At 51.1% G+C, this 26,499-nt stretch overlaps 1 protein-coding gene across 4 annotated transcripts in view; it reads right to left on the minus strand.

Moving 5' to 3' along the window:
- The window catches only part of KDM4B (lysine demethylase 4B), a 110,583-nt gene that overhangs the window by 50,258 nt on the left and 33,826 nt on the right, over nucleotides 1–26,499 (minus strand). For 3 of the 4 annotated variants that reach the window (XM_036240336.1, XM_036240335.1, XM_036240334.1), the window contains exons 8-10: nucleotides 16,002–16,051; nucleotides 10,088–10,191; nucleotides 5,398–5,535 (exon numbers count right to left, since the gene is read on the minus strand). In XM_036240336.1, coding sequence (XP_036096229.1) covers nucleotides 5,398–5,535; nucleotides 10,088–10,191; nucleotides 16,002–16,051 — 292 coding nt within the window. The remainder of the gene's footprint in view (nucleotides 1–5,397; nucleotides 5,536–10,087; nucleotides 10,192–16,001; nucleotides 16,052–26,499) is intronic. The other variant, XR_004956427.1, reaches the window with a different exon arrangement.

A 26,499-nucleotide genomic window follows, 5' to 3' on the forward strand; every position in this document is an offset into this window, starting at 1 on the left:
GGATGAAGCTGGCAGGATGTTCCCAACCCCCTCCTTGAAGCTGTAAAAAATCATCTGGAAACCCCCACCTCCTCCTCTGGGGTCCCAGGCCCCCTCTGCTCACCCAGCAGACTGGCTTGGGTTCTAAGTCACTGTGTAGGAGCCCTTGCTATTCACTGCTGGTGATGCACTGGGCGGGGCAGTTTCCCTCAGCAGATCCCCAGATGGACGCCCAGCACAACCCATGCTCCACCACAGCCTGGGAAGTGCAGCAATGATGAGAACTTGTGGTCCAGAAACTGAGGAAGAAGAGCCCGCCCTTTGATTAGGGTGGGTTTTCACAGGAGCTGCTGGGCACTGGGTTTGAGTGCATTTCACTAAAGGAAGCCCCATCCAGAAGAAATTGAATGTCTGCTCGCTGCTCTCTGCTCTTGCAGCCAGTGGGCACTTGGGGGAGGATGTCACCCATTCACGTGTGTGTGTGTGGGGGGGGGGGTGCAGGCTGGTAAAACTTTGGAATCTCAGAATGGGGGTGGAGGCTCACTCTAACATCTAGTTTCTCAAAGTGGAACAGTTCCCAGAGAGAAGGCAAACTGATACTCTGTGGAGTCCTTGTTTCATTCTCACAACGCTACCTGTTGGCCCAGCCTCCTCTCTAGAGAAGAGAAACACATGAGACTAATGAAACCCACAATCCCTGGAACAGGGATGTGTGGGGTTGAAGGCTGAGTGGGGGGATGTCTCTTTCCTTGCTCACAGAAGGGGCGGCCTGTTAAGTGACATTTCACATCTCTGGCCACAATATCTGACATCTGTCCTGCTTAAGGGACCTCAAATCCCATGGCTGCGGAACACAGAAGAGAAAATGACTTTCAGTAGGACAACTGGAACACAATGCTTTGGGAGATGCCCTTAGTAGGAATCTGAAAAGAAACTACACAGAGCTTATGATACCTCAGTGTCAGAGAGTCCACAAATACCACTGAACAACCACCCACTGCCTGAAAAGAGAAACAGGAAACTTGGAAGTCCGGCTAGACAGGGTTCTCAACAGGGGCTGATCCTGCCCCCCCAGGGACACTGGGCCACATTTGGGCACATCTGTGGTTGTCATGAGGTGCTCCTGGCATCACATGGGAGGGGGCCAGGGATGCTGCTCAACCCTCCACAGTGCCCAGAACGGCCCCAAATGTCCACAGTGGCGAGGAGGGACCCTAGATTGGGCCAACAAGCCAGAGTCTGAGGGACTAGGGACACTGGCCGAGCGCTGAGTCCCACACACAGTGCTCTTGTGTATCTTTTCCCATTTTATATTAAGACAGCTCCAACAAAGGGCATCCCCTATTACAGACAGAAAAGCTCAGGGTTGTCCCAAGAGCACAGGATGTGAGGCAGGCAGGCCCAATATCCCCAGGTGTCCTGATGTCGGGACACAATGGGACCCCACCTACCACAGGGTGGCTGGGCAGGTGCAGGCAGCCATGTGTTTTCTTCCCATGCACAGATGGGTAACGAGGGTTAATGTAGGTAAAGTGGCTCAGAAATTAAACCATCTAGGAGAGAAACAGCATCTCAACTTGACAATGAACAGACCGGGTCAGTGTTCTATTTGTGCTGCAGTGAGAGGGTGGAGAGAGACCACACCCCAGGCAGCCTCCAGCTGCAAATGGGGCCAAAAGAAGCTCCCTCAGAGGGGTTCTGGTGACAGGCTGTAAGCTCTCTTCTCCAGGGTTCTATGGCCAGGTGGAACCTGGGAGCCCCTGTGCCTGCAGTCAGTAGGCTGGATGGTGATGCTCTGCAGGTGGCAGCTGTGGCCTCACCATTTGGCATATCCTACTGGTGACCACAACTGCTGGCACCTTCTCAGGCCCATCTGGAGCCTCCCAAGGCAGGAGCCTTGGCCCTGGGAGTACAGGAGGTGACTGTTCAGCCCCAACTGGCTGGAGCCAGGGCTGGCAGGAAAGGCCCACACCACGTGGCAATATTTTCAGCTGTGCAGGCCAGACGGTCTCTGTTGCAGCTATTCAACTCCACTATTGCAGGTGAAGGCAGCCGCAGACAACAGGTCAACAAACTTTACTTATAAAGGTGAAATTTGAGTTTCATCTAATCTCATGTTGCATAATCTTCTTTCGATTTTCCTCCCTACTCTTTAATGTTATTTATTTTAATCCTTACCTGAGGACAATTTTCTATGTATCTTCAGGTAAAGTGGGATGAAGGGAGTGAGGGAGGGAGGAAGAGAGAGAGAGAAACATCGATGTGAGAGAGACGCATCAACTGGTTGCCTCCTGCACGACCTGACCAGAGCCGGGGACGAACCACAACCGAGGTACATGCCCTTGACCAGAATCGAACCCATGGCTCTTTGGTCCACGGGCCAACACTCTAACCACTGAGCCAAACCAGCCAGGGCCACCTTACTCTTTAAAAATGTAAAAATCATTCTCAGTTTGCAACCCTTGCTCTGAAAGACAATACCTGAAACTCACACAGGCCAGCCAAGCGTGAGAGTCTGGCTTTTAATGTGTTAGCACAAAGCAGAATGACTGAAAAGGGACAATGGAAGGCAGGAGCTTGAAGAAGGTAACAAACCAACAAGTAAAATAGTCCCTAACATCTGGGAAATGGAACTTCTCCCCTGGGTTATGTTCTGACGAAGGTGCTAGAAGGAACTGGTCCTAAATGCAGACGGAGTGGGGCAGCTCAGGCTGGTTTACCAGAAAAGGAGTCCTGGGATCCTCCCCACTCCCTAAAATCTGGCCGAGGAGCCACAGGCCCTTGAGCACCATCTGACCTGAATGACTGCCCTGTCTCCCCAGTCCTGCCTTCCACATGCCTCAGTTTATCTGTACGGCCAGACACCTTGATGGTCTCTGCAGCCCGCACTAGTAATGGGGGCAGAAGAGCTAGCAAGAGTCAGGAACTGCTGTCCCATTTCAGTACCCCAAAGCCTGAGAGGTGACTGGATGCCTGGTGGCCAATGGCCATTCCCTGGCTGAACCCCTTGCCTTCCTGCGGCAGGAGCCTGGGCAGCCTGGCCGGCTCTTCCAGGGAACCCCGCGCAGTGCCTGGATTCCCACCTTGAACCCGGGCTTGCTCTGAGCACCAAGCGTCACTCGTTCAGTAACTTCACGCTATGCCACCTGGCAATGTAAGTGTGGAGGCCCTATCTAAGGCTGTACTTCCCAAATGTCACTTGTTTGTGAACACATAGCTGAACCTAAAATAGCTTTTAATATCTGGGCAGTCCCCCAGCCCCACTCAGTTTCAGCTCTGACAGAAAAAGCCTGGCCCCGGGCTCCTGGCTCCACCGCAGCTCCTGCAGAAACAGGAGGTCATAGCATATTCGGGTCTCTCTATCCAAACAGGATTCTCTCTATCTTGAGTCTTAGCATCCAAGGTGCCCCCAGGTAATGCAAACAACAAAACCACATGACCCAGGTAGTTACTCCCTTAGACCAACCAGGCAAATCCTGATATTCACATGTCTCCTCTTTTAGTGATACCCAGAGTCTCCTCCTGTGACAATTCCATCATTAGTTTCTGAATTAAGTATAAAAATCCCAATACTTTTACTTTACTTATCTATTTATTTATTATCCTCATCCATGGACATTTTTTTGCATTCATCTTCAGATAGAGCAGGAGGGAGAAAGGGAGGAAGAGAGAGAGAAACATCGATGTGAGAGAGACACATCAACTGGTTGCCACCCACACGACCCCAACCGCGGCCGGGGACAAACTGCAACCAAGGTACGTGCCCTTAGCGGGAACCGAACCCGTGACTATCTGGTCCTCAGGCCGACGCTCTAACTGCTGAGCCAAACTGGCCAGGGCAAGCCCAATGCTTTTAAATCCTGGGAGAGTCTCCCCTGTCTTTCTTGCTACAGAGCCCATTTCCTTTTCTAAACTGCACTGAAATAGTAAAGCTAGAGAAACAGATTAGAAAAACAAAGGCTAGTTAATTCATCTAGAACAGCACTGCCTAATAGAAATATAACACAAGCCACCTCTGTAATCTTAATATTTTTGGTCGCCACATTCCAAAAGTGAAAAGAAACAGGTAACATTCACTTTCATGATGTATTTTGTATAACCTAAGCTATTCAAAAATATCAGTCTACATAAGCAATATAAATGGATTTTTGGTGGGTATTTCTTGTTCTTTGTTACTCCTGGAGTCTTAGACCCCATGCCTGTTACTCACAGTTCGTCTCCATGAAGTTGGGCCACATCTTAAGGCCACGACTCACCTGCATGTGGCCACTGTACTGAACATCGCTACTTAGATGTCTAGAAAATGCTATATGAGTCAGGGTCTGGGTTCCAGGTACACCCCCTCCACAGTGATCCCACCATTTGTCCTGACCCTGGGCCCTGACTGGGAACTAAGCAACGGTGCGGAGGAACCCAAGGCTCCGACATGGGAAGCTGGCAGGAAACACCCTGTTCCATCCTGTGTAAGGCCAGCTGGAGGAGCTTCTCTGGGTCCATGTGCCCCAGTGCCAGAGCAACACGCCCACAAGTGGCTGGACCTGCCTTTGCCATGAAGCGAGAGGGCCAGAAGAGGCTAAACCCATGACCTGAGGAAGATCAACTTGAGTCCAGCCTGATGGGAGAAGCCTGCCATCTTCCTCCCTGGCGGAGGGGACAGGCTGCAGTGACAGTTCTGGGAGGAAGGCCCCTGTTACCGGCAGCTAGGAAAGGGCTGGGCCTGCTGCTGGCCCGAGAGTCCTCTTTCCTGCTTCTCCTTCCAAGGTTCCATCATCCCCCAGCTGACTGTTCATGAGCCCTGTGTACATCCTGCCACCTGGACCTCCAAAGCTACCTCAAATCTCCAGGGAGAGACAAGCAAAAGGAAGGAGATGAGGCAGGCACAACCCAGTCCCACACCCAACAGCTCTGCGGACTTGCCATAGTGCCCTCTAAACTGTCACTCAAAACCACAAAGACAGGTGCACTCAGAGATAGGGGAATCTGAGAACAGGCACTGGGTTCAGATGGTACATCTTTTGGGCAATAATCAGCCCTTGGAGACAAGGAATGGCAAATTACTGGGAGAAAAACTCACAGGAGTCTCCTCACCTCAGTATCCTCCAGGGAAGCAGTGTAGCAGGCAGCCCCCAGACCCAGAGAGTGAGGGGTCTGCCATGTGGGGGTTCTGCCAGGATTTGGGTAGCTCCCGACCTCAGGCCTGCCCAGGTCCTATCTGCCACACATCCACCCATTCCACTCATGCCTTGTCCCCACTCCTCCCAGTGACAAATGTTCTGGGGACAAGTTCACTGGGGATCTCAGAAACAGACCCTGATGGAAAGTTAAGGCCCCCAGCCACTGTACAGGCCTGGGCCCAGAGACCTGGCTGGGAGGGACCGGCCCCCTTTTTAGTCTTTCAAGGCATCTGAGGGCACTTACCTGAGTGGCCACCTTGCCATAATCAATCCACCGCAGGGTGGCAAAATTGGTCGATTCAGCACAATTGAATCCGTGATTGAAGCCAGCGTGGTAGCCGTAGGGAAAGGTGATCATGAACTCCCCGGCCTCCTGCGTGATCTGAGGAAGAAGAGTCCGACAGGTGAGGGGAGGCTGACAGGTGAGGGCAAGGTCCAGATTAGAAGAGGAGTTCACGCATAGCTCACCTACCTGGGCAGGGACAGGCTGGCAGCAAAAGCAACTAAGAGTCACCAAGGAGCATAGAATGGGGATGTGGGCTCAAAGAGTTCCCCAAAAGTGCCAGGGAGCCCCAACTTCAGGAGCCAACAGAGTCTGCCAAGTGAAAGGTGGCTCTACCTAACTTCACAGGCTCTAGCCAATTTCCCATGTGGCAGATAAAGTAGGTATGGTGGCGGCCAGGTCAACAGCTCACTACCAGCCCTGCTCACCATAGCCCAGCTGGACCCAGAGGTGACAGACAGAGTTAGCACTCCTCAAAGGGGTAAACTGCAGATACAGAGGGACTGCTGGATGCTACCATTCTAGGCACTTCTCGTTTTTGGTGAGAAGGGGGTCTCCTGTTTTAGAGGAAGGTGGCCGTGTCACACCTGTCCACTGTGAGGTGTTCCCATACATGGGGGCGGGGGGACAGATGTCACTGATGGCAGCTGCAGAACCTCTGGGCGCAGGGCAGGGCACATGTGCAGTACAGTGTCCTGCCCTAAGATGACCTAAGTCCCCTTGTCATCATAAGCACAGAATCTGTCCTTTCTATTCCAAGAGGCCTTCCAGATGAGGTCAAAGAGACCGAAGATACACATCAGCATGTGGAAGGAAACAATGTCAAGGTTGGAGCTCTGAACAGTGAGCTGATGTTTCTAGACTATTCAAATGATCAGGACAAACAGATACTAAGAGACTCTAAAACCAGGATCTGTGTGTGACTGATGGGGTGTGGCCCACAATGACTCTAGATCAATGCTTCTGAAACTACCACCTAAAAGCCTGGAGGAAAAGGTGGGGGCTGCAGCCTCATCCCCCCATCCAGGGAAGGGACACTTTCCATGACCACACTGACCACCCCCTGCCACTCTGCCACTGAGCCCATCAACTAAGCACTCCAAGAGACAACTGTACCCAAAGACAGACCACAAACACCAGTGTGCATCATTCCCACTCTGGGACTTGGGAAATGGGGCTGTTGGCCCAATCCACAGTTGTGGAAGCTGAGGCTGGTGGCATGAAGCTGAGGCTCTTGCTAAAGTCAGATTGGCCCATCTTTCCTTGACTTATAGTCAGTAGAAGGCGCAGATCACAGGTTGTGCAGAGTCTGAGTAACCACCACCCCAGACAGAAACCGACCATTTCTGCTACCCTGGGAAGTCAAGTACCCCAGTACTATTCACACCAGCATGCTTTTTTTTCTTTCTAGGGTTTCATGTAAATGGAACCAGGTGGTTCTGTGACCCTGCATCTGGCCTCTTTGCTCTTCAAGATTCATTCATCTCGTGTACACATCAGTCTTTCTCTCCTTTTTGTTCCTAAAGGGAATTTTGTCTTGGGGATGTGTCACTATTATCCATTTTCCTGTGGACAGACTTTGGGACTCCAATGAATAGAGCTGCTGGGAATACTTGTGGGCCAGTCTTCTCGCAGGCACATGTTTGCATTTCTTTTGAATAAGCAGACATGGAAGGGGGGGCCTCAAGGTCTCAGGTCAGGTACATGGTCACATCTCCAAGAAACTGCTGACTGCTTTTCCACAGCTGGCACCCCCAGAGCAGAGTGAGAACTCCCTCTGCTCCCCTCTCAGCATTTGGGCATGTGCAGTGGGATCTCCTTGGCTCTGGTCACCTTTCTCCAAAATCCACAGAATGTCACGCCATGTTGGTTTGTGCGTACCTTTCCCTGTGCGAAGGCTGTTAAGCCTTTCACCCCCTCTATTTATCTCGTGGTTCATCTTTTTATTGTTGATTTGTAGGAGTCCTCAGGCCTGCTGATCTTTACTTATTCCCCCAGAGAGATGAGCAGAAACCACTGCATTTGTTTAAGTATCAGTGAGACATCAAACCCTGGTGGGGGCGGGGGGGTAAAGGAATGAGTAGCGGGAAGGGAGGGGGAGACTTCTAGAAGCCAACCAGAGTTAAAAATCAATCAAAACCGACACAGCCTGGAGAAAAGCCAGCCCTTAAGAACACTAAGATATTTTTCTTTTCAAGTAATGAATTGCACCAATCAAGGGAAGTCAGTGTGCATTAAGTTATATTTTTAAATTCCTGTCCAAGTGACAGCCGAGTGCAGGGCATGAAGCATGCAGCAGGAGATGGGGGGCAGAGAACACTCACGTGTCCCCAAGGACCCAGCCACCCCATCCACAGCAGGGATTCTCTGGGCTGCTTCTGCAGCAGGATTTGGAGCTTAGATTTAATGCAATTACTTATTTTCTTATTTGAGCTGACCCTGGAAAGCCCCATCTCACTTTTCCTCCACCACCAACTTGCACACACCCCTCCTGTGTACAGAGCCTTCTGGGGGCACAGCAGGGTCCTGGGGATGCCAAGCCTGACATCCCCAGGTGTGGGAGAGGTGCCTCCACTCTAGGCTAAGGCAGACTTTGGGGCCTAGTTACTCAGTCCCAACCATCCCCCATAAATCAAGGCCTAGAACAGAGGAGGCACTCAGGACGACAAGAAGATTATGTTCCTATCAGAAATCTACATCCCAGTGGCTTCATTTCAAGCCACAGTGTCTGTCCTCCATGTCACTGCCGTCAACATTATCCCAAAAGTAAATTAGAAGGCCCTGGGGATGATGGACAGGGTGGGTGGCAAAGTAATAAAGAGTGAAGGGAGCACCAGCCCCAAACGCCAGTCACAGGGAAAGCCCAGAGTTTGGCTTCTTGTACAAACTCGCACAGAATAAATGAGCAAGTCGATGGCAGATTCCAGAAATACACACTTTTAATTATTAAAAAGCTTGCTATTGATCTGCTTTTTCTTCTAGAAGTAAATACCGTTACAGAGATTTATAGGTGGAGTGTAGGAGTCACTCCTTTGAAGGCGGCCAGGAACTCAGATCAGGATCCACACTGCACCCTGACAGGGGCATCCATCGGAGCCCGAAGACAAGGGCTGTCACCCTGCTGCCTCAGGAAGAAAAGGGAGCCCCACTAGCACTCCTGCATCCCTGTCCAGGAAGCACCACTTTGGAGAATGTTCTTGACAAATCATAGGACAGCAAGCACTTCTCACTCCCATGAGCGATGCTGTGATCAGTCCATGAGGTTCCTGGTAACAAAGAGTGTTCTGACCAAAAACAGAGAAAAGAAAAATGCGAAACCTGCATTTTTCAAAGCAAAATACCCGTGGACCTGATGAACAAGTGATGGCTGGGAGTCGCTTCCTGGTTGTGGACCCAATAAAAAGAACAAATCCCAGATCCGAGCACTAATGCTGCCGGCAGTTTGATTGAAATGTCAGAAGCAATTTCCAACTTGCTGACACTCGGCAACAGTGAGGCATGAGAGCCTGATCACAGGACTTGCCACCATACTTGACAGATCGTTCTTCTGGGGAAACCTTCAGAAGCCAGGCTCCCACAGGTCCTCCTCCCCAGTGTCTGCTCAGGCCTATCTGGAAGGTTCCTGGCACATGCCTCTTGCCTGGATTGATTGGGTACACAAGCCTAGACTTTCCTGCCCAGGAGGCCTGTCCTTGGAAAAGGAATGGAGTGCATGACTGTTGAGCCCAACCCCAAGGCAGAGCTATCTCCAGGTCCAAGTGCCCTACTAGGGGCCTCAGGAGCTCAGCCCCAAGCGCCTGTCCACCACAGGGAAGTGGGTTCCCTGCCGACCAGGTTCTCTGGCTTCAGGCCTATTCATCACAGGCCTGTCCCTGGAGCAGCCAAGTAAATGAGGTTAGTCTCCCTCTATGGGAGACCCAGATAGTTCATTTCTAAACAGGTATTCACTCTTTCAAGGCCACCTGTCCTGGGTTGCGGTCAGGGCCAGAAATCAAGGGTGAAGGGTTCAGTGGGAACCCAGCCCCGCACTGGGGAGGAGAGGGGCCTGCTCCAGGTCTTGGGGTCCTCCACAGCTTCCTGAAGCAGCTGCAGGAGCTGCGCCTCCACTTTCCAACCCTGACCCTGCAGTACCCTGCAGAGAGACAGCCCACTGGCTGAGGTATTGGTTTGGAATGGGGTGGGGGTGGGGAGTCAAGGCCCCACTGGATTCTCCCCTGTTCCATCCTTATCTCCAGCAGGAGGAGTTGGAGGCTGACTGCCCAGTCAATGTGGCCCTTCCTTAGCTTGCCCTTGTCCTAGAACCTTCTTAAGGGTTAAAAAGCCAGTTTCCACCCTGGCCAGTTTGGTTCAGTGGTTGGAGCATAGGCCCGCGGACCGGAGAGTCCTGGGTTCAGTTCCTGCTAAGGGTATGTACCTCAGTTGCAGTTTGTCCCCAGCCCCGGTTGGGGTCGTGTGGATGGCAACCACTTGATGTGTCGCTCTCATATCGATGTTTCTCTCTCTCTCTCTTCCTCCCTCCTTCTCTCCCTCCCACTCTATCTGAAGATAAATGCAGAAATGTCCTCAGGTGAAGATTGAAAAAAAAGCCAGTTTCCTGGGATGTTTGTGGTCACCTGGGCCAGAAGCCCCTCCTGGAGCAGCCCCTACGTACCCGGCTGAACGGGATCCCATACTTCTTGAGGATGATGGGTGAGATGAGGGTCATCTTGTGCCGCAGAAAGGCGTCGCAGCCCTGGGAGCTCCCGGGGAAGAACCCTGGAGTGGAAAAGATAGGCATCAGTCTAAGGGCCTGGGAGGAGGCTGGACCAGGGCATCTCTTTCTGGGCAACTCTTTACTCCTGTCTGGGCATAGAGCAGGGTGCCTACAGCTCCAAGGGAACCAAACACATGGACCCCATCACACAGCCATGTGCTCTGCTAGTGACAGCAATGGTGACACTCCCTGGCTTTTGTTTGGTGAACCTGGAACAGAAGACAAGCTAGGGCAGTATGTGTGACAGGGCACACGCCCATGGCACATACACAGTCATAGTTGGGGCACAGGGTATTTCATGGCTGCACAGAGACTTCCCCTCCAACCATCTCCAAAATGCAACAGCATTGCATCCACGTGGTCACTCAGCCACATGAGAGCACAACCCAAGAGACGGGACACAGAAGCTGATGTTCCAGAACCAGACAAGCCGTGATCAGTGAGGAGTGAGTGGTGCTATCCACCCACACACATACCACGGCCAAGTCTGAACCAAAGAGGAGGCCATCTGAGTGGCCCGGGCTCTGCTCTTGGCTCTTTGCACATATGATCCCCATGGCCACCAGGCGGTGAAGAGACAGAAGCTCAGGCCATCAACCAACCCGTCTGAGGCCCTAGTCTTTTGGGGAAATGGGAGAGCAGCCTGACCCTGACTGCATCCACAGCTCAGGTCCCTAACCCTCTGTTACAAAGTTCTCATTTGGGCATGCTTTCTATCCAAGACTATATACCATGTAGCTAATTTAAGGTAATATTTATAAACATGTAGAACTCAGACCATCAGCTCTGCTTGCTCAGAAACTGTGTTTAACTAACACAGTTCAGGGGCACTTCCAAACCACTTGCTGGCTGAACCTCAAACCAATGCCACCTGCATCCTGTGGTTAAAGAAAAGCAAGTTCTGGAATTCCACCAGAAGGCAGCCAGTCTCCTCATCACAAACCATCACTGAGAGATGGCAAAGAAGGGTTGCCATGAGGATTCGGTGAGGATGAAGTGTGGGATGTGCCCATGAGCATCCACCATCCTCCAAAACTACCCTGTGGCACAGCCACCCAAGGACTTTTCTGGAAGCTGACCCAGACCTCAATACATATTCTCAATGTGTCACTGGTTAAAGAGGGCACATTCACGTGTGGGTGTGTATATGTGTGTGCAAGCACACACACACACACTGACACAGTGAGAGGGGGCTTTGACGTTTTCCATGCTGGCAGATGGTATATCTGGCTACAAGGACACAATGGCAAGGTTCTGGAAAGTGCAAAAGATTACTGAATCCTGCAACTTTCCTCTGCACTAAAAGCATTTCAATTAGAGTTATGGCTGCCTGCCGCCTGGCCCGCCGGCCTCTCTGCAGTTCCTCTTTTTAATGCACAGTTTAAGTGGCTCTCATTAAAGCTCTAATAAAGGCGCACATTTTAAGTGATTAGCACCAATAATGCGCCAACACATTAATGCTCTGTGGGCTCCACAACTCTCCCAGTGAGCCCATTTAGAGTACAGCTATTCATTTTCCATATTAATCGCAAACTCATTCCACCCATCTCAATAATGGAGTCAGAGACACCTGCCCCCAACAAAGTTTGAAAGGGGCACCAAAGAGGACAGGCTCCACATGCCCTTGAACCTCCTTGTCCTTCCTCCGAGGAGGGGAGAGCAGGCCTGAGTAAAGGAAGGCCTCGCCACGGCCTCCTGATCCAACTCCATTGCCAACAGCCCAGTTTCTCAAATTCCAGCCACCCTGCTGAGGAGTGACTTAACGAGTCCTGATTTTTCAAGAAGCAGTGATGGGTGGCCACCCGTAGACCTCAGAGCTTGCTCACTCTTCCTCTTCCAGCCTCAGCCAATAAGCCTCCTACCAGCCATACAGGTCCCCGGGTGTCAGAAACTACATGGACAGCAGGGCCTTGGCTGTAGGAATGGTGCAGGGAGCACGGCTGAGTTCCAGGGACAGTGGACGAGGCACTATCAAGGTAGGCAGGTGGCCCCACAGCATATCTAGGTTCTCTAGCTTGCACTGAGATCATCTAAAACTTTTAGATGAAATGGCATATTGAGTGACAACAGTCTGGGTATGGCTAACAGCTGAATTTTAAAGAAGTTGTTGGTAAGGGTCAGGCGATATCAGCCATGTGATCACCAGAGCATGCCCATGCTGACTGCCTGAGATGTTTTCTCCCATGGCTCTGTAGGTGTGGGAGGCTGAACAGCGGCCACTGGAGATGCCCCTGTCCTAATCCCCAGAGCCTGTGATTATATTCCCTTCATCAGCAAGAGGGACTCAGAAGATAAAACTAAATTAAGACCCCCGAGATGTGGATGAGCCTCGATTTCCTGGGGGGGGGGGGCAATGTCATCACAGGGTCCTCAGGAGGGGGAGACAGTAGGGTCAGAGTCAGAGATGGAAGAGGCTGCACTGCTGGCTGTGAGGATGGAGGAGGGGCCGTGAGCCAGGGATGTGGCGCCTCTAGAAGCTGGAAAAGGCCGGAAACAGTTCTCCCTGGAAACTCAGGAAGAACCAGCCCTGCCCACACCTGGGTTTTAGCTCCACAATGTTCATTTCAGACATCTAACCTTCAGAATGGTGAGGAAATGAATCTATGGGGTTTTTTAATTACAACTTTTTTAGAGCAATTTTAGGTTTACAGAAAAATTGAGGGAATTTGTGTTGCTGTTTTAAGTCACTGAGCTTGTGATAATTTTTTACAACAATAAGAGTAAACTAATATAATGAGAAAATATTTTTTAACTTGTATTTTTAATTATTATTTTTTTAATCCTCACCAGGGCATACTTTTCCACTTATTTTCAGAGTGGAAGGGAGGGAAGGAGGAAGACAGAAACATTGACATGAGAGGGACACATCGACTGGCTGCCTCCTGGACCAGGGCCAGGGAGTGAACTGCAACCGAGGTACGTGCCCTTGACCAGAATCGAACCCACGACTCTATGGTCCACAGTCTGACACTCTAAGTACTGAGCCAACCGGCCAGGGATAACTTGTATTTTTAAATTAAAATTTATATTTTAGTCCTGGCCGGGTAGCTCAGTAGGTTGAGTGTCATCCTGTACACCAAAGTTTGTGGGGTCGATTCCCAGTCAGGGCACATGCCTAGGTTGCGGGTTCAATCCCCGGCCCAGGAATGTACGGGGGAACAAGTGATCTCAGTGTTTCTCTCACACAGATGTCTCGCCCTTCCTTTCTCTCTAAAAACCAATTAAAAAAATATCCTCAGGTGGGGATTAAACATTTTTAAATGTTCTATTTTTTTAAGGTGGGTATGAAGTAGTTTCTTTTTTTATAAATTTTTTATTAATTTTTGTTACAGATATTTTTCCTTTTTCCCCCCTAGACACCCTCCTCCCGATCCGCCCCCCCCCCAGCATTGTTGTCTATGTCCATGTCTATGTTACATGTACATGCATATAAGTTCTTTGTTTTATCTCATCCCTCCCCCTCGCTCCCCTCCTCTGAGGTTTGTCAGTCTGAACCATACTCCTTTCTATGTTTCTGGGTCTATTTTGTTCATCAGCTTATTTTGTTCATTATATTCCACAAATAAGTGAGATCATGTGATATTTGTCTTTCTCTAGTTGGCTTATTTCACTTAGCGTGATACTCTCCAGGTCTCCAGGATATTTTTCTATTTACCTTCAGATAGAGTAGGAGGGAGGGAAAGAGAGAGGGAGCGAGAGAAACATCGACATAAGAGGGACACATGGACTGGTTCCCTTCCATAGGACCCTGACCAGGGCCAGGGACAAACTGCAACCGAGGTACGTGCCCTTGACTGGAATCGAATCCGCACTCACTGGTCCATGGGCCAACATTCTAACCACTGAACTAAACCAGCCAGGGCTAAATGTCTATTTTTTTTTTTTTTTTTTTAATATAATGGGGCCCACACCCGGCCAGTGTGGCTCAGTAGTTGAGCATCGACCCATGCACCAAGAAGTCACTGATTCAATTCCTGGTCAGGGCACATGCCCAGGTTGTGGGCCCAACCCCCAGTGGGGAGCATGCAGGAGGCGGCCAATCGATGTTCTCTCTCAGCGATGTTTCTGTCTCTCTCTTTAAAATCAATAAAGAAAAAATGAAAATTAAAAATACAATGGGAGCTTTGGCCAGTGTGGCTCAGTGTTTAGTATTGGCCCGCATACCAAAACGTCATAGGTTCAATTCCTGGTCAAGGGCATGTACCTGGGTTGCAGGTTCAATCCCCACCCCAGTTGGAGTGCTTGTGGGAGGCAACCAATTGATGCATCTCTCTCACATTGATGTCTCTATCTCTCTCTCTACTCTCGCCTACATTTCCACTCTCTCTAAAACAAATTAAAAAATATATATATCCTCCAGTGAGGATATACAAAAAAATATATATGGGAAAACATTTTTAATTTGGTTTTTGTTTTAGAGCAGTAAGTGAACTAGACCTTGGCTAGGGCTGTCTGTAGCTGCGGCATTTCTACTATGAGAACATGTTCTGGAGAGCAGGGCTCAGCTCTTCCCATGAGGACACGGTTCAGGTCTCCAGCAGAAATGTCCACCACCACCACCACCCTCCACCTGGGAGGCTGGGGGCATCTGCCCCACTCACCATTCCTCCATTCTCAGGACCTGTGTCTCTGGCGTATAGTATCTGCTGAGCAGTCACACAGCTCAGAGTGTACCTAAGACAGGAGGCCCCTATTTTTCCAGAAAGACCCACCATTCCCATCTCCAAAGTCAAAACACCAATGGGAAGGGAGAGTGTGACGGGCATTTTTTGGTGAGGTGTGAGGAGCCAGAGGACTACAGCGGCAGTGAGGGAGCCTACACCAATGCTGAGTGATGGCTTCCAGAAGGTTCTGGGGCAACCTCGGGAGGGCTGGGCTGCTCACCACTGCAGCGCAGAGAGTCAGGATGATCAGATGGGCCCTGGACTGTTGAAGCAGCTCCCAAGCAATCACCTGGCCTACACCACCCCCACCTGGGTGCTGCCTTCAAAGAAGGGGCTGGCTCTCCAGGTAACAATCGAGGGCCAGAGCACTGGGACAGAAAGCAGGATGCCATGAAGGGGAGCAGCGGAAGACCACCTGCCCAGTTCCTTCATCGGGGTTGTTAGCGGCCTCACTACCACCTAGCCATGTCTGGCAGGTCTCTACAAATCCCTCACCCTGAGGCCCTACCCTGTGTGGTCCGTCCCCCCTCTCCAGACACAGCCAGAGACTCCCTCAGACAAATCTGTTGGCCCCATGTGGCCCCAGCAAGGGTCCAAATACAGGTGGTAAGACAGTGGCTGCTGGAAGGGATACGTGATGAAGGAGTCCAGGCGAGTAAGAACCCCACACAAAATGCCACGGGCCTTGTGGTCAAGATGCAGCTCCGAGGCCCAGCTGAGGTTGCTCCTAACTCACATCTCCTTTTCGAGACTAAACAAAGACTTGAAAACTTAGAAAAGGGCAAGATGCAGTACCAAGCATCAGGAGGAAGACAGAACGCAGCTGCCCTCCCTGGCCCTTGGGAGCCTGCGGTCACATCCAAGAACTCTGTGCTAAGCAACCAGAAAACAAGGGTGTTTAAAATAACAGCATTCTGTGCAGAACCCATGAAGTGACAAACCCCCTAGCAGAGGGCCATGGACTTGATCACGAGGGTGCAAGAAAATGGTAAAACAAGACAGTGACATCTTGCAGCTCCCACAAATTGAATCCCAAACACAGAGCAAAACCTGGGAGGGATGACTGCTGCCTCCCCACCCCACCTTCCCCCCCTTGCCCTGCCCAGGCCCCAGGTCCCAGGCCCCGGCCCTCGGCCGCAGACACCTACCAATTGCCAGCCGCTCCAGGCGCTTGCCATGCTCCGGTGGGATGGCGTACCTACAAGAAGGAAGGCACGTCAGAAGAGAACTCATGCGGCTACCACACACTTGAGAGTCCCCGGAGAGCCCGTGTGGCCTTGGAGAGACACACAGTTCATGCACGGAGCAGAAGTGACTGCGGCTGTGGTCAGCGCTGTGAGGTGAGTGAGCGGCTGTCAGAGGAGGAATTCCACACAGAAGAGGTTGTTGAGGTGGGAGGGCTAAGGACCAGGGACCTGGTGGGTTGTGAAAGCACTCTCAAATGCCAGGAGTGAAGACATTCCCAGTTAAGCAACGCTAAACCTTCAAGAGGCATAATAAGCAAAAAATAAAATAAAAGCACTGGACTGGAGCTGTAGGGGTGGGGACCCTGGCTGCCTTGCATCACCATCCTGTCCCCCTAGTCCCAGGAGCCAAAGGGGAAAGAAGTTTCAGAAAGGAGAAAAATTTCATCTGTCATCCACTTTATACGTTTTATTTTTATACATTTGAAAGGTTATGAGGCTCCATCATAAGTAAAAATTAATGTGAGGTGGGAGTTTGCAAACAGACGAAGCGACAGTGACATCCCACTGATGCTATGTGAAGAAACTGGGGGGGACAAGACCCCAGAATGGGGTCAGGGGGTGCTGAGAAGTCCTAACCCAACTGACATGCCACCCCCAGGCAACCTCAGGGGACTTGTTAAAATGAAATCTTCAATTTTTAGACAAACACAGGCAGAACTGGGCCATAAATCCTTAATGAGAGAGAGCTAAGCATACCCAGGTCCCATCTAGGAGGACTCCAGGAAAGTGGGTCTCAACTAGGGTGATCCTGTCCCCCCCAGAGGACACTGGACCATGTTGCCATGGTTGTCATGACTAAGGATGCTCCTGGCATCATGTGGGTGGGGCCAGGGATGCAGCTCAACTCCCAACAGTGCCCAGGACAGCCCCCTTCAGAGAATGATCAGGACTCAAATGTCAATAGTGCTGAGGAAGACAGACTGTTCCAGAATTAAAAAGGCCCGTCTTGTATTCTGGAATGAGTCAAAGTGAGGATGCATCATCAGGCCACTCCCTCCTTCCTTCCTTGTGGTGCAGCCAAAGGATGGGTACCACCTGGAGCATGGAAGATCACTCAGATGCTGTTGCTCATTAAGTCTATTCCAATTGAGGTGTTTATTAGTCCTTTTTAATAAAATAAAAGTGGGCGAGGGTAGGAGGTAAGTTGAGTATTGTGTTGTCTTTAATCTAACAGGATAAAAGTAATTAATTTCTGGGCATGCTCTGGGGCCCTTGAGGAGATGGCTGCAGTACCTTCAACTCTGTTGTCAGAATTTCCCATTGCGGGGACAAAGATGAGGTTACTCTTTTTTAAATGGCCTTTTATCATTTACACAAAGACGATAAAAGTTAGCCCCAATCCAAAGCACTTTTGTGGGATTACCGTCCCCCCAAACGGGGAAATGAAACATTCTGTCCCTTCTGGGAAGACGCCAGAGGACTGAAAGGACCAACTCATGGCACCAAGGCTGTGATGATTAATGCAATATCCCCAGTCTACAATGCTGCTTTCACTTAATTACCGCCTGTAATTGGGAGTTGTAAAGATAAGATTAATTGAATCTGGTGGATGTTAAAAGTTTAATACATTGGGACATGGCTCCTGTTATCGAAAAGTACAGACTGCAGGACACTGGGCTGAGCATTCAGGAGAGCAGCCCCTGGGGAGATTAGAAAGGACTCCAGGGTGGGAAGCCGGAGCCACAGGGACTCCTGGGCTACAATGTCCCAGAGCAAGTAGTGCCTCCCAGTGCTTGGAACAATCCAGTGACAGCCTCAGTAGTGCCAAGAAGCCCCATCACCAATGACATGCCCTGCCAGCCCAGTCCCCAGATACGCGACAAGATGAAAACCTCAGTTTTCAAGAAGGCAGGCACAACTGGGGAGCAGGCCCTTAACAACACAGAGCATTGAAGATGAGCCAGTCAAAGGGGGGGGGGCAGTCAAGGCTCCACAGCCATTAGTCCTGTTGGCCTCAGGTTCCCACTGGGCCCTCTCCCACAAAGGATGATCTTTTGGGTGCCCCAGGTGAGCCCAATGACATGGAGGCCCCAGTGAGCCAGTTACAGAGCTGGCCTCCCAACAGGGACTAACACTTGCCACTGAAGAGAAGTCCCCGGGACCCTGTGGGGACCCCAGAGCAGAGCCTTATGGGGGTCCCACCTAGGGCCCCCAAGGAGCCCAGTGCATGGTACCCTTTTCACAGTCCCACCCAGCATCATGCCACCAGGTCAAGGCATCTAGACTCTCAGGCCTGGCTCTAGAAGAAAAAGAAAGGAAAGACGGAGAAGCAGCTATTGGGTTTGAGCGAGTATGTTCGCTAACCCTCAAGGCAGGCAGCATCTGTCTGGACATTAGTGAGCAAGTTCTCGGGGCCATAAAACAGAGTCAGTATATTGGTCACCAACATGGGGGCAGTTTGTCTCACTCCCCAGGAGATCTGTCCCCATCACAAGGTCACATCTCAGGGCCAAAACCAATCAGTTTTGCCAGCCTGCAACCCCAGGCAGCCTCTCTTTATATGTGACAGCCCTGGTCAGCTGGGCGGCAGATGGTTCTTAGGTAGTTTCCCTGGACAGACGGCCACGGGGTGCTCTGGCCTGGCCTGCGCCAGGCACACGTTTTGTCTCAGGACTGGGCTGGGGTGAAGTCTCCCAGCCTCTCTCCCTCTTCCAGCTCAGCCCCCGTGCTGCTCAGAACCTCCCCTGGCTCCCCCAGCCCACTCTCCGCCAGCACAAGCATCTTCTCCAGTGAGGCTGGTATCCCCTCACGTCCTGCTACACAGCGGCCCCCTGCCTCCTCCAAGGCTGGCCCTGTCCTGCCCCACACAGCCTCAGTCACCGTGCTTCCCCCTCCCAGGACAGAGCAGCTCTAGTGGGCCCCCGGGGCAGTCAACACTCCAGGCCAGTGACAGGGCGTGAGGAACTGCAGCCCAGCACACAAGTTGTGGTGGAACAATCTGGAGATATGAGGAGAAAGGAATAGGGCAGAATGGAAGGGAGAACAGAGCAGGGGGCTTCGGAAGTAGAGGCAGAAATGGGGGAAAGGTAGGCTGTCTGTGCAGAGTCACCCAGGTTCCTCCGGCCACAACCCCAGCCCTGCCTGTGGGAAACTGGCTCTAAATCAGTGGCTGAGGGCAGTCACAGCAGGCACCTCTGAGGGGACGCGATGACCAGCACTTGAGACACATGGCAAGTCCTGGTCCTGAGGTTAGCCAGGCCAGAACTGCCCCTCTGGAACGTTCTCCAGGGCTATCCCCCATCCACCCATGTCCTTATTTTTATATTTAAAAGCCCCTCCCTCCCTACTTTCTCACTGCTTTTGAAGTTTTTTTTACACAAAAAATACTCCTGGATGACTCTAAACCAGAAAGTCACAGAAAATTCAGTTCTTATCTTTGGCTGCATGGTCAGAATGATATCCTGGCAACCAGTCCAGGTAACCCTGAAGGGGCTGTAGCAGGACTCGACAGGCTCCATAACTCTGGTTTAATGTCGTGGAATCGACGAAGAGGCCAAGAGAGACAAACACGGTGTCGTTTGCCAGACGCCCTTGTTGGAAAGGCAGTTGTCTGCAAATATCAGGGACTTTGGTAGGAAAATAACATGTTTTTAGACTAGTTATAAGGCTCTTGGGATGCAACGGGAGAGACAAGAGCCCAGAAACCAGGCCCCCTCATGGGGACCCAAGACATGTGAAAAGCCACATGATGGTTAAAAAACAACTACAGTCTGGCCCTGGCTGGTTTAGCTCAGCGGTTAGAGCAATGGCCTGCGGACCAGAGAGTCACGGGTTCGATTCTGTCAAGGGCACATACTTCAGTTGTGGTTCGGTTCCTGACCCTGGTGGGGGTTGTGCAGGAGGCAGCCAATCGATGTATCTCTCTCACATCGATGTTTCGCTCTACCTCTCTCTCCCATTCTGTCTGAAGATAGATGGAAAAATATCCTCGGGTGAGGATTAAAACAACAACAACTACAGTCCAGCAATTTCACAGTTCTAACAATGGACCGACCAACAGACCCACCCACCAGAAGGGAGGGAAGGAGAAAACACTGCTTCAGGTGGTAGGACAATGAACTGCCAGACTGACGTTCGGATGCCACCTTCCAGGGCTAGGCCAGGCCAGGAAGATGGATGTCTCCAACCTCCTATGCCTCTCCAGGTTTCTTTTTTCACATTTTGAGGTATCTGGGGTAGTAGATGCACCCTCCCTTCATGGCCACCTCAAAAAAGGCAAAGCTGAAACCTGTAAACCCACCCATGGGACAACAGCAGAGGCCCGGGTCCCCAGCTTAAAACTCATTAGAGAGTCTGACCTGTTTACTGAAGTTCAGGGACACACTGGAAAGACTGGACACTGGAGAAGTGAGTCATCTGGTCCAATGTTCCTGTTTTAACACTGAGGTCAGGGGGTGGGACATCTGGCCAGACCCTGCTGAGACCAGGCCCTCAGTCTAGGCTGGCAGCTCAGGGATACCTCCAGGCCCTGGACCTACCTCTGGGAGCTTCCGTCTATGCAGGTCATGGCAGACTCCAGGGACCAATAAAGAAGCTCCAGGGACTGTGACACGGGGTACGTCGTGGGTGCTGGGTGAGCAGAGGCCTCAGAGCCAGGTGATTAAAAGGAAAGGCATCTTCTGTGGCCAAGGCTGCTCGCCTTGGCCAGGGGACAGGCAGCCTCCATTTTACCAACACAGCCGGGAAGTCTCCTGTCCGCCAAGGAGGATGCTATTAATAGTGTCATTTTCTCAGTGTTTTGTTTATTCCCCTGGAATGGCTTGATGGATGTGAATAATTATCAGACTATAAAAGCCAGCAAATGTGCTACTTTCTATCGCTCTAAATCATCAAACAAATAAAGTGTGAAACAGCATTTTTGAATATAATTTTCCCCTCTAATGGCTTAGAATTATTATCAAGAACAATGAAAATAAATAAGCAAATGCCTTGTGAGTTAAAAATTAAATGTGTGTGTCAAGAAGAGGAACACAGAGCATCTTGGAGAGCAGGGACCTGCTCAGGGGCCATTAGTTATGAGGACGTGCGATAGGGCTTTGGGCCTCACAGGACCCACTGGCTCGCAGCATGGACTCCCACCATCCCCTAGATCCACCAGGAGTGGGCACCTAGGGCCACCTCCCTGGATGGGTGATGTGATGCCCCAAGGGAGGGCTACAAAGGGGTGCATGCATCACAGTACCTATGCACCCAGTTGACCCCCAGCAGCCCTGGGATCCTGTGTGTCACAGCCACACAAGACCTCAAAAGTGAGGTGTTTGGGGGCTGGCCTCTGCCCCTCCTCTCCTGAGCCATTGATAGGCAACGCCAGAGGGCTGCTGCCTCTCGACCAGCAAGAAAATCCGTGGTCACCAGGGCAAATCCTCAGGATGAGGAATGTGAAACTCCCATGGAAGTACTCTCACCCACCCCACGGACTTGGTAGCTGGTCTGGCCACTGGCCACTGGCCTCTCATTTCCTCACACCTATCAGCCACTCTGGGCTGCAGGGCTATCACAGGAGGATTGGGTCTCTCGCAAAGACAGCAGCATTTCCATGGTAATTCCTGGCACCCTGCCCTGCCTGCCCCAAGGATAATGAGACTTGATTGGGGGCCAGGCTCTCAAATGAGAGCCCTAAATCCCCAACCACCCTTCCTCTTGAGGCCCCCAGTCTCTGTAGGGCCCCGGCCTGGGACCATCTTGCTCAGAATCAGGAGTTGCAACACCATAACACTGCCTTTCTTTCCCCCCAACTCTATCTACTCTGCCAGTGACAACAGCACCTGGAACTTCTTCATCGCCGAGCCTGACAGCTTCTACTGGCACAAGGCTCCTGGCAATTAGGCACTGGTGATAAGAAGGCTCATCTCCCCGCCCTCACTCTCTGCTGAAGAACTCATGCCAAGGGCAGGGGTCCAGCCAGGAGTCTTTGGAAACGTCAGTTCAGCCTGACGTGTGTCAGAGGGTATGAAAGTTAATTTCACAGCATCTGCACAAGGCCTGGGCAGGCAGGCCCATCACCGTTTAACATGCTATAATTATGGAAACAGAAACAATAAGGCAGAATCCACTGGAAGTGCCAAGACTACATATCAACTTGGAGGCCACCTGGCATGAACAAGCCACCTGTACAAGCCCAGGAGGCTGAGGTATCTCCAAATGCCAGAGGCCCTACCAGGGCCCTGCATGCCGGGCAGACATTAAAGCCATATTACTGCAGTCCCCAAACACAGAGACCCTATGCAGCCACAGCCTGTGACCTCTCTTACCATGAGTCAGTGGAACAGTCCCAACACACTGCTCCGAGGCCTGGACGGGCCCAGAAGAATGACTGAGTCACAGAACAGGCTTCCCCGAGAGTCCCCAGCAACTGAAGTGCCATTTCTGAGCTGGTTAGAGCTGAGCTGGGCCAGGGGGCCTCACTACTCCACTGGTCTGCACTGTGGAGTGCAGACATGAGCAGTCACACCTAATGTGATGGCCACTGAGACCAACCCTGTCAACCCATCTACTGACATGTCCAAACACATCAAGTGACTTCTATGTATGACATTTTACGTGTGGTATGTAAGTTGTACTTTAATAAAGCTGTTTAAAATGTCCTAGCCCTGAGGATGCAGGAGTGGTGAGCCTCAGTACCCACCCTAGGTGCTGGGCCCAGTGTCACAGATGCACTTGACTCTTCAGCATCTTCCGTGCCTTGGACCAAGGCATCCAGTAGGTTCATATGAGCCCCATCAAACAAACCAGAAACCCTGAAAAGACAAGGCCATAGATGCTGGAAATGGCACCAGGCCCTGGTGATTTTACTTAGAGACCTAGTAAACCTTCACACTAAGGGCCAGTGCTCACTTATACTACTGAGCAGGTGGGAGCATTATTAAGCAAGTGAACTTACTTAATAAATCTGGCATATTTTTTAATGAATGAATGAGTGAGAAACGCTGTCACCACCACTGGACAAGGACACACAGGAAAATGATAGGTTAGTCTCACACAGCTGTAAAAGTCCCAAATAAAATATCAGCAAATCAAACATAAAAATGTATTACAAGACCAAGGGTTTATCCCCAGGATGGCAAATAAAAATATATATAAAATTCCAAACCATACAGTATAAAATTTCCTAGCCAACTGGAACTAGGAGGGACCTTCCCAGGGTCACACTCCATGGTGGGGCAGAAGGCATTCTGGAAAGTTGGTAGCAAGGCAGGCTGCCTGTTATCAGAGCCACTCAACAGCCCATACTTAAGACACTAGCCAATGTAGTAAGTCAAAAAACATGCCCTGGCTCTTTTGGCTCCGCGGTTAGAGCATCAGCCTGCGGTCCAGAGAGACCCAGGTTTGGTTCCCGCAAGGGACACGTACCTCGGTTGCAGTTTGTCCCCGGCCCTGGTTGGTTGTGCGGGTGGCAGCCACTCGATGTGTCCCTTTCATGTCGATGTTTTTCTCTCTCTTCCTCTCTCTCTCTCCCACTCTGTCTGAACAAAGGGTGGAAAAATGTCCTCGGGTGAGGATAAAAAAAAAAATTCTATATATAGAAGGGGAGTAACAATTAGAAGGAAGAGACAAACTTCCTTCTTTTAAGTAACACAATCTTCTGGTTGGAAAACTAACAGAACAAGCTGGTGAATTACAGGACAAAACAGTCCAGCAAGGGCACAGAATTTTAAAAATCAACACATGAATAGCCAGGCTTCCTCTGCACTAGAAACATTCACAGCAGACTATAAAACCTACTAAGGTCACCCCTGCCCCTTGCCTGGGGTCAAAAACAGGAATTCCTCACCACAGATAAGGTCAAACATAAACCCAGGAGAGTGCTTGCCACTGACAGAATCAGATTCCAACTCGGGGGGCCAACGTGCACATCTGCGAGGGTGACACTGCTAGGTGATACAACTGCTCAGTGCCTCTGTACAGAGCAGGAGAGGGCAAGAAACTCACCTGTGATTAAGCCTTTCAGTAAACAAGATAACAGTAGCAACTGACTGTGACAACAGCCCTGACTAAAATCGTGGTGGGGTCATTACGTTGGGTATGAGCAGGGTGGCCTTATCATTATGGATGAAATATGAAAGAAGCACTGCTAATAGTCGCCCAGACAGCAGAGGTAAGCAGGACAAGTGGTCACCCTATGTATCATCTGGCAAAATAAAAGATGTGAGAAAAAGCGCCTAGCAGACAGGCTTGCCCCTGCAACACAGGGGAGCAGGTCTGAAGGCTGGGATGGAGAGTCAGCCCTGGAACCACTGGGACATCCTGGGGTCTGCCTGGCCAGCTGGGAGGGGAGGAAGAAGAGTTGTCACCAACGCAGTGAGCCTGGAAGGGAGACTGCAGAGGACCTGGCCTAGGGGAGGAAAGGGGAGGCTAAGGCCATTTCCTAAATACTCAAGAGCAAAACAGAAGTATGTTTCCAGGCCTCTGAACAGATAGATGGTGTACATGTGGAAGCTACAACTTGGGGGGTACCTCTATACACCCCCACTTGGTCACCACTACACTAAGGAACTCAGCCTGGGCTGCATGGCTCCCTCTCAAAGAGAGTAACTGAAACTGTCTGACAGCAAATGGATACTGGCTGCGTTTATCAGGAAATCCCATCTTAACTTCTGAGGAGCCTCATTCAACAGGGAGGCAGCCTCCCTCATTTGTCCCTACCCCAGGACAGATACAAACACTTGCTGGGGAGATAGGATCAGCCCAGGACCAGGGTGGCTTGTTCCCAGGAAAGGACCTTATTGAGCCGCAGCAGTTTTATCTTTAATGGATCGTTTTCCGGGACAACAGAAAATGAAATTTGGTATCTCACACCAGCAGTGTCAATGATTTGAAATAATGACATTTTTATTGAAACCTACACACAAGATAAACAGAGTCCTAGGAGCATCTGCTCAGAGAAAATGGAATGTCTCCGATGGAGACGACCGCCAGTAGGAATGCCAAAATGAACTGGCCTGCGGGAAACCAAGGGGTGCTGCAGGCAGGAAGGGATGCCATGGCCTCTTAGAGGGCCAAGAGAAGGGGGGGCTGTCAGCGCCCTGGCTACCAGGACTGCACCCAGCCTGCCCTGCCTTGAGTGGGTCCCAGCTGTTTGCAGTACCTCCCCACAGGGACCTGGGAGGGGTCGGCATCCTAGAGGTCCCGCAGCTACGGGGTCCAGCTTCACGGGAGCGGGAGTAGGCTACACACACTCCCAGCCCCCTTTAATTAAAGGAACAGACTTTACAAAATGAGTGGTGTTGAGCCTACAATTAATCACTGAATTAGAGGCATCTGATCCCCAGCCCGTTTATTATAGGCCCGTGAATCATTTTTGTTATGTGACAGGACCAAGGGTGCCAAGCGTGCTTGTTTTTATGCTGTTTTTAAAGCTGGGGGAGGTGGGGTCCTTCTCAGGTGAGGTTTTGAAAGGCAGCACAGGCGACTAAGCATCTAGTAAGAGTGGGAAGAAACTGCCAACGCTGCCAGGCAGGGAGACCAATTCGTGGGACTCGGGGCCAATGAGAACTCAGTGCCATTTACAAAGACCTCAATCTCTTCCTCATAGAACTGGCCTGAATTTCTGCTCATAAAACCACCATTGTGCCCGGACCCCTCAGTAGCTGGTGACGCTGGCTGCTGCTGCCACCAAACTCCTCCTCCAGCAGCCTGTATGCCTTAGCAGGGGACACCCGTGATTTATTCCTGTTGAAACAGGAATAAACGGTCTGAACAGGAAAGAGTGAGAACAGGTCTACTGAGAGGAGAGAAGGTTCTGAAGGGACAGGGGCTGCTGGCTTGAGAGAGAAAGATCTTGGTTCCCATTTGACCAGAATGGAGAGGAATTAGACAGGCCAACGTCAGCCACCCCCAACACATACCAGCACAAGCCCGGGATGTGGGAATGAGTTGGCACAGGTCTGGGAGAGTGGCTGAAGTCCAGGTCTCAGCAGGTTGAGATCAGTGAGTGTCCTGACCTTGAGTGTGGGAGACTCCAGGTCTGTCAAAACGACTTCCAATGTCATTGGTGTTTGCATTCATTGTCACACAGACACACAAGGCTTACAGAACCTCATGTGGATACACTGGCAGCCAAGGCCCCTGGCAACTAGAAGGACAGGCCCCACCAGAGATGGCCCTGGCTATCCTTGACCTGCCCTCTTAACTAGGGGATTGGCTTTCTAGAGCAGTGGGCATGAGGGTTACACAATCTTTATAAACAGACACTGTGACCATCAGAGGTTCCAGCATCCCTGAGTAAGACCATCTGGGTCTCAGCCTACTGTCCAGGAGGTAATAGCCACAGGGAACTTGGGATCACTCCCAAGTCTCTCTGGGCCCTGGCTCAGCTCTATTCAGCTCGCAATCAGGCAAGAGAGAGCAGACAGACCAAGCCTCACAGGGAAGCTGCTGAACAAGGGCCATTCGGGTGTCT

Source organism: Molossus molossus, unplaced genomic scaffold (genome assembly GCF_014108415.1).
Source record: "Molossus molossus isolate mMolMol1 unplaced genomic scaffold, mMolMol1.p scaffold_m16_p_4, whole genome shotgun sequence".
In the NCBI taxonomy this organism is placed as follows: Eukaryota; Metazoa; Chordata; class Mammalia; order Chiroptera; family Molossidae; genus Molossus; species Molossus molossus.